We start from the raw sequence: 12,176 nt of genomic DNA, 5'->3' as shown, positions 1-12,176 counted from the left end.
ATACTTTGTTCGATTTATGCCCCAAAAATTAGGGATTGGTGCTTCATATACGATTGGTTCAATTAGTGCATTCAATTAGAGCTTAGATTTCAATTGCAATATCGATTTTCTGCAATTCGATTCAGGAATGAAGGTAATTTGGACTTTATTGAAGAACAAAACAATGGTTTCCTGAGGATTCTGATTGGAAGTGGAAGAGATGAAGCGAGGTTCAGAGATGAAGAGAATGCGAAATTTGAGGATTCTCCGTCGAGTAAGAAACCTCAATTAGAAGAAAGGTTTCCATTGACGACATGGGAGCTTGTTGTTGCAATGGCAATGTTCTTTGTTTTCGCCATTGGTTTGTTCAACTCACAAGTTTATCCATGAATTTCACCCAGAAGTTCTCTATGGTTCGAATTCATTCAAGCATTAGAATACATGAATTCATCCGAAATGGCAGATTTTGCCTTTGAATTATGCACACCCACCATGAATTTGCTTAAGCTCCTAGAAATCAAATGGTGAGAGGAGAGAGAATTTGGGGGTTTTTTTTCTGGAGGGGAAGAGGATCGAGAGAAAGGGGGGCGGTTTATTTTCGATTTTATGAGGGGAGGGACAAAGAATTCCAGCCCTTAGATCATCTTAGTAATATTATTTGATGGCCCAGATCTTCTGTTTTCAGTTTTCACATTAATGAGTGTTTTCACAAAATCCTATTCCTATATATATATATATATATATATATATATATATATATATATATATATATATATATATATATATAATTGTCTAACCCTTAAATCTTTCCGCTCAAAAATAAAACCCTTTAGATCGTTAACATTTTATCGAAATAAATTACCCATCCGAAGTTCTATTGGTTTATATATAATTTACAGATGTTATGCCTTTAAAGAGTAAGGATGTAAGATATACTTTCTCTATTTAGGAATAGTTGCATCATTTTATGTTTACACCATGGTTCTAAACATTTATATCTTTAATTGTCACTAAGGAAAAATTATAAAAAGTTGAGATTGAAAACATATGCATTGACATGAATCTTATTAGATTCCGTATGATTATGTTTTTCCTAACTTATAAAATCACCAAAAACAATCAAAGTGTAAGATATGAATAGTAAATATTATGCAAATGATGCAACTCAACTATTTCTAATCGAAAAAAGTATGTAAAAAGCTAAGGGTAGCATATTTTGGCTGAAATGAAAAATTCTTGTATTAGAGAAAAGGTTATTAATTCCTACTATCCAAAAAGTAACTTTTCAATTTGTTTTGTTGTTAGTACATCTTAAAATTCCACTCCCATATTCTTTTAATTTGCAGTACTACTCTCTTTGTACTATAGGAAATTAGAACTTTCAGAATTATTTGACGGAATATTAAGCTAAGTTGTCATTTATACTTTTCATAAGAGTTGTACTTAAAATGAATGCAATTATTTCCAATTAGGCATATATCATATTTGTTTGAGGGGATATAATTGTAATGAAATAACATTACTTAGTATTATTCTCATAAAAGTTATACTATGAAGTCCCGCCTCATAATGCAAAATTGCATCTTCTTGTCACGAATAATACCACGTAAGAGCTTATCATGCGATGAATAGACATATTTCTCAATTTTAAAGCAAAAGAAGAGAACCTTTATCAATGAAAACTCCACTAAAGATCTTCACTTACTAAGATAGCATATAAAATTTTAGCACGTATATATGACATCTCTTTTTACTAAAAAACATTGCTTACATTTCCTTCACTGATTTTCTTTACATTGCTAGATGTAGCGTGTGCACCTTTTTAAAGTGATTGGATCCTTTTCAATTAATATCTTGTACCCCCCTTATATTCCCTTTTTTTCCTACATGCAAATTTATAGTCAAACAATCAAAACTTTAAATAAAATTTTATTTATTTGTACATAGAGAAAGATACTATTAAGTACGCCAATTTAGTAATTGTTTGGTTAATATAAATTACAATTTAAAATTTAAACTTCATATTTAATAGAGAGAATCAATTCCTGTAAAACAAAAACGTTAATTAAAGAGCTATTTATCAACAAAGACTATAATTATTTCTAAAAATAAACTTAGTGAGAATTGCATCAACTTTGATATGTACACTAAACATCACTTGATTGTTAAAATATTTTATTAATTTGCATCTATGTGAGAGCCTAAAATGCTAAATTAGATAATTTAGCCAAGAGAGGTAATTCGAGAACATGATGCTAACAAATCAAGTTTGAACAGGATAACTAAAAGCAAATAATTGATTGTGACCAGGAGAACCAAATCATACTTTTGTGACTCAAGAAATTTACACTTTTACAGATGTGCTTCTAAATTCCTCTAACCACGTTAAGCCAACAAATGCAATGATCTAATTGGATCTCTAGAGACTAGAGTAGATTGTGAATATCTTTTTTTCTTTTTTGCATACATTGCTTGTTTAAATTTGTTGTTCCTTAACAAACTTTAATCAAGCACATCTTCAACTAAAAGAAGACACGCACGCATTATTTAAAAAGTAGATCATAGAAATGCTTTCTTCCGTATGATTATATCGGTTAGATTATTCTTTATGTATGTAGAAGTACTACAACCTAACCAAAAAGAAATGGAAAAGAAACAAAGTTAATACAACCTGCTTTATATTTTCTGCATCTTGTAGTCAACCAAGATTTCCCGAGTTTGTTATTCGATAATGCAAACTCTTATTTCTAGACCTTTTACATATAATGCTGCATTTATTTCGTTCTTAAAAAACCTAAACTTATTTGAACTGAATTTAATATATTTGATTAATTCTTATTCAAATTTATTTTTGAGTATTATGTTAGACCTGATCAAACCTAATCATAATTGATCTGAATTTATTAGACCTGCAGCTTAAAAGTATTTAACGATTGACGAACTCTTATATCTATCATAACTATCATATATTATATCTCGTTGTAATTATTATCAAAATAGAATTATAACAATTACAACACCTTTAATTTTAAAGATAAGCGGTCAAGGAAAATATTTTACGAGTTGACATGGCCTCTTAGATATATCAACTTAGTTCAGCTTTATAAATTAAATCAAATACCTTGAGAGTGCAAAAAGATGAGAAAGAACTCTGTTGTGCATGTAATATGTTATGTTTTGATGATGAAAATTAATATAATATGTTATAGTATGAAAGTATGTAACAGTTGAAACAGATGCATGAAGAAAGGAATTAATAAATGAAGACTTTGAAGAAAAGAAGAATCAAGATTGAAGTCAAGTTTATATGTTCCTTAGAATAGTTAATTTGTGTAAAAATGTAATATGCTTGAATTAGGTGATATACTATGTGCTAAATATAGAAATATAAAATTAGTATAATTATTATTTTCTTAGAGTTAAGAAAATAAATAATTGTATTAATATTATATGTCTATATAAAAAGGAAATTAGTTTATGAAATAAGATAAAAGATTTTCATAAAAAATGTTTTAGAAAAGAATTTATAAAAAACGTGGTTTTAGAAAAATATTTTTTACAAATGTGTTTTATGAAAACGAGTTTTAGAAAAGAATTTCAGAAATACGTGAAAACAAGTAATTTAGTTTTCTAAAAAGATTTGGAAAATACTTTTTGATAAAAACCAAATTTGAGTTGAAAAGAAAATCTAATATGGAAAACTTATCCTTTTGAGATTAAAGATAAAGATGAAAAAAGATAAAGTTTGTTTTTCTAAAAAGAGAGTTTTATCCCTTAAATTAAGGATTAAAAGATAAAGATATTTTTGAAGGATTTTTGTCCAAACCAAGTCCTATAAAAGGGATTTATAATTCACTTTTAGATCTCACGTTTTCAGAGAGAAAAATCGGAGATATTAAGAGCTGAAAACAATTTCCTTACGCACAGAGTATAGCACTGTTTGAGTCAGATTCAAGTATAACGATTATATGAGTGTAATTGTCCTCTAATTGCTTGAATAAGAAGCACACGTTTGAGGATTCTTTCTTTCTATAATTTCACTATTATAGAGAGTGTCAACTCTTAGAGTTAAGAGTTAGTTAGCACTACTAGGGTTAGTAGTGATGGAGTCTTATTGTATCAAGAGGTTGGTATCTTAAGATTCAAAGAATAAAGAGTTTTGTTTCGTGTGGACGTAGATCTCAGAGGTGAGATTGAACCACGTTATATTCGGTGTTTGTGCATCAAATTCCACATAATTTAAGTTTTAGTTTTCGCAAAAACTCAAATCAGAGATTTACGATTATTTCGCACAGTGGCTGGCACTGTACAATAACAAAGATTTTGCGAAAATCGATCAAATTTCGTCACTCAATTCAGCCCCCCTTCTTGAGTGTCACCTTGGGTTCTAACAAACTCATCCCTAAAAGCTCTTTGAATAAATTGAGCGTCATCCCGGTAACTCTAAACTAAGTAGTAGTAATAGCGTGTATCACCTTTAAAAAATAGTATGACTAGTTTCAGAATTGCATGGGTTACGAGTTATGTAGGACAAATGTATGCATATCATTATTCCACGTCTCCAACAACCAGCACAACTTCAAGGATCTCACTTGCGTAAACCAATAATTTTTCAAAGTAGGACACCCGTGAGACTTTTTACGATTAAGACCTCTTCCATATATGCTCATCGACATTGCATTTTCAAAAACTATATGTTATACATTGAGCATAAAGCTCCAATATAATCATATTCTTCCACTATCTAAAATTGATAGTCACCTTAATTGTTTAATTCAAACTCATAATTCAATTATTATATAGTTTGACAATTGATGGGAGAAAAATATGACGTATTTACTCATAGCCACATCAATAATTTTAGAGTACGTATTGGGTGTAACATGTTACATCATAACTTATTGTGTACTTCCTCTGTTTTTTTTATCATTCCTACTTTTCTGTGTGCGTCTTCCAATACACGTTTTAAAGCTTAAATATCTTTCACTATATATTAGTAAAAATTATAACGATTGAATATTAATAAAGTACTAATTGAGACAAATCAAACAAGACCCCACATCGGCCACATGACTATGTTTTTTCTTATAAATTGAGAACATTTGAGAAGATTCTCTCTATGCATGAATAGTGTCAAGATTCCAAGTGAGAAAGATAAAAAAAAACAGAGGGAGTAACATTTATAATAACATAAACTCCATCAACAATGATAGGAATTTTACAAATAATTACATGAATATCATGTTATTATGTATTTCATTATGTCATTTGAATTTATTTTTTAAAAAACGGTGTTTTGTGGGTCGTACATTGTTATAACAATTGCATCCAAAAATTTGTGATAATTTTATATGAACTAAAAATTTAAGAACTATTAAATCTTGACGGAGGAAGAATATAATAAAATGACATTGAGGAAAAAAAAAAAAGATGAAGAAGAGTATATAGTTGGTTCAGTAAGTGTACGTACCATTAGCAAGATCAAGCAGAAAATCAGCTGGATTAATGAGGTTGAACCCAGGCATTAACCCAATGGAGCAAAAATAGTCCATAACACGGCTAGCACTCCCACTATAAATTGGACAGCCTTCGGATAACACCACCACCTTATCAAACATCTGGTATAGTCTACTTGATGGTTGATGGATCGTGGTCACAATGGTACGCCCACCGCGGGCTAGCCCTTTAAGTGTGGCCATAATCCGTTGAGCTGTTGTTGAGTCCAAACCCGATGTGGGCTCATCTAATAACAATAGACTAGGATTGACTAGCATCTCTTGTCCTATACTAACCCTTTTTCTCTCTCCTCCTGAGACCCCTCGAAAAATGGTTCCACCAATCATGGTATTTTGACACCTGGTTAGGCCTAATTCATTAATAACCACACCCACTTGATTTATTTTGTCTTGTTTGGTCAACTTTTTAGGTAACCTTAAAAGGGCAGTATATGTTAATGTTTCTAATACAGTCAAATGTGGGTAGAGCACATCATCTTGGGTTACGAAACCAATTTTACGCTTGACAGATCTTGAAAATGGGTGTTGATTATAGGTTATTGAACCACCGGATATTTTGCCTGGTAGTCGGCCTCCTAGGGCAGTGAGGAGGGTTGTCTTGCCACTGCCTGACGGGCCTAGCATTGCTAGGAGCTCGCCAGGGCGTACAATTCCGGTTACACCATCAAGAATCACCCGGTTAAGCTTTGGACTTGTGTTGCCTAAGCAGCAAGCAGACTCTTGTGTTGGATGTAATGTAATGTTGTATGTAACATCTTCGAACTGCAATATAACAACTACCAGTCATGACCTTTTTTTTTTTTTCAAAAAAAAAAAAAAAAAAAAAAAAAAGGTCATATATAATATAACAACGTACGATGTTAATAATATTGTAAGTGGCTGTTTTTAGTGCGTAGGCTATTTTACTTGATGAGTATATATATTAATCGCGGTGTAAAAAGATGAATCCAAATAGTATAACAAATATTTGCCCCCAAAATTTGAGTGTGATTGCTTTTTCAATAAAAAGTTTTACTAGGATAATACTTGTATGTTCCCACTCACAATTTTTTCATACACTAGCTCACATCCCCCGAAAATTACAAAAATTGGCCATTAACAACTTTTTTATTTATTAGTGTATCTGATCAAATGCGTAGGGTGCCATGAATTCATGAGGTTAACAATATATATAAAATTAAGTCAAAATGGAAAGTTGTACTCCATCTCTTGAAGATATAGCTATTAAGAGTAATGATTTTTTTTTTAATCCATATGAGCCACGAAGGCGGTACAAAGTACAAAGAAAGGGAGAGGGGATTTGAACTTGTGACCTATCGTTCACAGTACCTCAATCTTAACCACTAGGCCAAGACATCCTTGATTAAGAGTAATGATTCTTTATTGTATGCGAAGCCCATTGAAAACGTATATTTAGTATGATGAGAATTTAGCACGTACATATGTTACAGAAAAAAAGTAGAGAATCATGATATAAGAAAAATAAAGTTTGTGACCATGAAACTTATCTTTTTTCTTGAGCTCACCAAAAATTCTTAACACCAAAACATGCCTTAGCTTAATTTCAGAATCAAGTTAAGCTTATAGCGGTATAGTGATAGTTTGAGACAAATAAATATCTACAGCCAACGTATCATCATATTATTAGATAATATTATATGTAAAAGATAATATTATATTGTAAAGAATAGAATGGTACTTTATTTATTAGTCATAGGTCTGTATTGTAAACATTATAAAGATTGAATGCCGGTTAACCTACAACGGGTTAACACAATTATTCTCCACACTCGTACACATATGTATATATATATATATATATATGTATACAAATGATAAGTAGTAGAACAAACGAAAATACCTTGAGTATGATAGGGCGGAGGGATCCATGCAAAGTAGAGAATTGAGGAGGAACTGATTGTTGATGGAAGGGTTCCAAATCCTCCAAACAAGGACTTATAGCTCGATTCGACAATGACGGCTCCATATGAGCAGAGAATTCCTCAGGGTTTGTATTAGCCGCATTATGATGGATTTTTATGGAAGGACTTGTAGAATTGGACGTAGGATCTTGCTCTATAGGCATCATTTTCAAGGGCTTGTTTGAGGAAAAATATATAGATTTTGGAAGAACTATATATTATAGACAGCGTAAATGAAAAAGGATGATATGAAGAACGTGTAGGTTAAATTAGCGAATAGTATAAACTAAACTCTAAAGGGTTCGATTAATGGAGAAAAAGAGAAGCTAGCTAGGTGAAGGAATCACATGCAAATTTAGATGATATAAAGATGAAGAGGATGGGGATAGAAGTGAGAGCTAGAGTTTGTTGTGTGAGCTAGCATGCATGATGTTGGCCCGTTATATAATAAAAGTGTGGGACTACCTCAGCCAGTCAAGCTTAAAGAGAGAAGAAAAGAAAGAGAACCTAGCAACAGTTGATTTTAAGTGGCTGAAGGTCCATTATTATATGAATGTTATACAATCATAAAGTTTTTTTTTGAGATTCATGAAAGCAATTAATGAAAGTTTGGGTGTCAACCAAACATGTCGTTGTCAAGGTTTATGGCTTTGTTTGAGGGTTAATAATATACGGCTTTTCCTATATAGATCATATTATATTTTTAATCGGTTTATAATATTAAACTAGTATTTGGATTTGGCCGTTGTCCGGGATTGGTATTGTGTTTTCGAACTTGATATACATTTTTTCGATTCCCACTAAAATATATTAAGGAAAACTCAATATTTAAAAGGTACAAATATAATAATATGGATACTTAAAGCATGATTAAAAGTTGGTTGAGATTGTGTCACGTATAATAGCAAGAGGTTATGGGTTCAAATCTTGTTGCAAACTAATTTTACTTTTGTTAATTGACATGACTTATGTACACATTGAGCAATTGTAGTGGAGTAACAGAGGTGCCACGTGGTTTATGTACATTATCACGCACGCCTTTTAATATATTTGTATAGATAGATTGCTATGTATATTATGAAGTTGAAAATTTAGTTGTAGGTAAATTGTAGCCCCCAAGGCCCCAATTGTGTTATATTTAGGCTCTGTCCTTTTGGACTGAATAAATGGAAATTCAGTTCAGATTTATTCAGTTCAGTTCAGTTCAGATCAGTTCAGACTACAACTTATTGATTTTATTATTATTATTATTATTATTATTATTATTATTATTATTATTATTATTATTATTTATTATTATTACTATTATTATTATTATTATTATTATTATTATTATTGTTATTGTTATTGTTATTGTTATTGTTATTATTATTATTACTACTATTATTATTTTTATTATATTATTATTATTATTATTATTATTATTGTTATTTTATTATTATTATTATTATTATTATTATTATTATCATTATTATTATTATTATTTTGTTAATTGACATGACTTATGTACACATTGAGCAATTGTAGTGGAGTAACAGAGGTGCCACGTGGCGTATATACATTATCACGCACGCTTTTTAATATATTTGTATAGATAGATTGCTATGTATATTCTGAAGTTGAAAATTTAGTTGTAGGTAAATTGTAGCCCCCAAGGCCCCAATTGTGTTATATTTAGGCTCTATTCTTTTGGACTGAATAAAGGAAAATTCAGTTCAGATCAGATCAGTTCAAACTTATTCAGTTTAGTTCAGATCAGTTCAGACTTATTTAATTCAGTTCAGACTTATTCAGTTCAGTTCAGGTCAGTTCAGACTACAACTTATTGATTTTTTTTATTATTATTGTTATTATTATTATTATTTATTATTATTATTATTATTATTATTATTATTATTATTATTATTATTACTACTACTATTATTATTACTATTATTATTTTTATTATATTATTATTATTAACATTATTATTTTATTATTATTGTTATATTATTATTATATTATATTATATTATTATTATTATTATTATTTTGACAATGTCACTTTTATTTCCTACAAAGGTTTACACACTTCTAATTAAGTAAAGCGACTACAATTATATATATATATATATATTCATAATTAAATTAACTTTCATCTTCTCTCATATTATAGATTTAGATGTGGAGGTGCAAAGCTTGAGGATATTATTAAGCTCTAAGGGTAAATATATAGTAAAACAAATAAACCTAATAATAATAGGTTTAGGAAATAAAGGAAAGTCTCATTAACATAAGATACTATCAAATATATATCCTAACACCCTCCTTAAGTTGGAGGATGGGCAACACTAAAAAATAAAACGTCAATTTATTTTTGGCCTAAAGCCTTTGTAAAAATGTCGGCCAACTGAGCAGTATTAGGAACATAAGGTGGAATAATTATTAGACCATCGTTAGTAGCATCTGCACGAAATGACAGTCCATTTCAATGTATTTTGTGTGCTCATTATAAATCGGTTTATTGGCAGTATGAATGGTGCAATGACTATAATAAACTAAAGGTATAACTTGTGGATGATGAACACCCTAACTTAGTAAGAGACCTTCAACCACATAAGTTCACATGTAATAATAGTGGCCATTGGTAGAATGACACTCTGCCTCCGTAGATGAAAAAGAAACTGTATGTTACTTTTTATTCTGATTAGTTTTTCTAGCTTTGTTGGGGAGGGTCCAACCTAGTTGGTTTGTCCCCTCTTTAATTTGCTAGATGTTTTGGCTGTAATTAATTGTTTTTGTTTTCAATATATCTTTCTTACTTAGGAAAAAAAAAGATAGGAGAAAGACCAAAAAGATGAGCCACCCCATCAAAGGGCGATAAATAAGAGGACAAGTTGCCCAATCAGTATCATACCATCCATGCAAATAGAGATCACTAGATGAACAAAGAAGAATGCTCTGGCTAGACGTTCCTTTGAGATAATGCACCAACAGTAGGGTGGCATCCCAATGCTCTGCACGAGGAGCTAGTGTGCAGAAACTGTGACAAAATATGAACTGGATAAGCAAGATCAGGACGAGTGAGGGTAAGAAGATAAGATGGTCAACAAGCTAAGGTGCGTGTACGCCGCAGGGTCATGCTATAAGTCACGCATGTTGCTTGCCCAAGTCTATGACTTTGCTTAATGGCAAAGCCAAAAGGCTTCACCCCTAATTAAGAGTCCAAATTGAGAGATAATGTCAAGAATATATTTGCGTGGATAGAGAAAGAGACCCTGAAAATTGCGTGTTAGTTCAATGCCAAGAAAGTACTTCAAATGACCAAGATTCTTCATTTTAAAGCAATCATAAAGATAGGCCTTAAAGACCTGTAACACAACATAATTATTTCTAGAGATAATGAGATCCTCAACGTGTACCAAAACATCAATTTGTACATGGCCATGAAAGACAAAGAGTTGTCTGAGTAGGATTGAAAAAAACCATACCCTTTCAAGGTTTCAACTAGTTTAGCAAACCAATATCTAGAAGCTTGTTTCAAAGCATACAAATCACATACGTAATCTACAAACCAATTTGGGATTAGAAGAGTTAGAATCCTATGGAGGTTTCATATAAACTTCCTCATGATGATTCCCATGCAGGAAAGCATTGTGACATCCATTTGATGAAGTTCTCCATTTTTAGAAGCAACAATAGCAAGAAAGGTATCAAGTGTAGTCATTTTAGAAATTGAAGCAAAAGTTTCGTTGTAATCAATGACAGCTTCTTGATGATTACCCAACATTACTAGACCAGACTTGAGCCTTTTAACAGAATCATCAGAAGAATATTTAATTCTATAGACTCACTGACTACCCAAAGCACGTTTGCCAGGAGGAATGGGTCTCAAAGTCCAACTACCATTTTCTTGCAAGGCATTTATCTCATCTTGCATAGAGGCTCCGAACCATTATTCTGCATGACTTCCTTCGAAGACCGAGGTTCTCTACTAGAAAATAAGATCAATAGAAGAAATGCACAATATTTGACAGTAAATTTTTTTTTTTTGACAATGTCACTTAGCTTGAGGATATTATTAAGCTCTAAGGGTAAATATATAGTACAACAAATAAACCTAATAACAATAGGTTTAGGAAATAAAGGAAAGTCTCATTAACATAAGATACTATCAAATATATATCCTAACACCCTCCTTAAGTCGGAGGATGGGCAACACTGAAAAGTAAAACGTCAAATTATTTTTGGCCTAAAACCTTTGTAAAAATGTCGGCCAATCGAGCAGTATTAGGAACATAAGGTGGAATAAATATTAGACCATCCTTAGTAGCATCCGCACGAAATGACAGTCCATTTCAATGTGCTTTGTTTGCTCATGATAAACCGGTTTATGGGCAATATGAATAGTGCAATGACTATAATAAACTAAAGGTATAACTTTTGGTGATGAACACACAAAATTAGTAAGAGACCTTCAACCACATGAGTTCACATGTAATAATAGCGGCCATCGGTAGAACGATACTCTGCCTCCGTAGATCAACGAGAAACTGTATGTTACTTTTTATTCTGATTAGTTTTTCTAGCTTTGTTGGGGAGGGTCCAACCTAGTTGGTTTGTCCCCTCTTTGCTAGATGTTTTGGTTGTAATTAATTGATTTTGTTTTCAATATATCTTTCTTACTTAGCAAAAAAAAAAAAAAAAAAGATAGGAGAAAGACCAAAAAGAGCCACCCCATCAAAGGGCGATAAATAAGAGGACAAGTTACCCAATCAAAA

At 31.3% G+C, this 12,176-nt stretch overlaps 1 protein-coding gene across 1 annotated transcript in view; it reads right to left on the bottom strand.

Annotated features, from left to right (window-relative positions):
• Positions 1-7,851, bottom strand: part of LOC104896406 (ABC transporter G family member 21) — a 29,601-nt gene extending 21,750 nt beyond the window's left edge. The window contains exons 1-2 of the mRNA XM_048647459.2: positions 7,357-7,851; positions 5,450-6,257 (exon numbers count right to left, since the gene is read on the bottom strand). Coding sequence (XP_048503416.1) covers positions 5,450-6,257; positions 7,357-7,584 — 1,036 coding nt within the window. The 5' untranslated portion in view covers positions 7,585-7,851. The remainder of the gene's footprint in view (positions 1-5,449; positions 6,258-7,356) is intronic.
• Positions 7,852-12,176: the final 4,325 nt, after the last annotated feature.

This window comes from Beta vulgaris, chromosome 6 (assembly GCF_026745355.1).
Source record: "Beta vulgaris subsp. vulgaris cultivar EL10 chromosome 6, EL10.2, whole genome shotgun sequence".
Taxonomy (NCBI): Eukaryota; Viridiplantae; Streptophyta; class Magnoliopsida; order Caryophyllales; family Amaranthaceae; genus Beta; species Beta vulgaris.
This window is presented reverse-complemented; position numbering and strand designations above follow the sequence as displayed.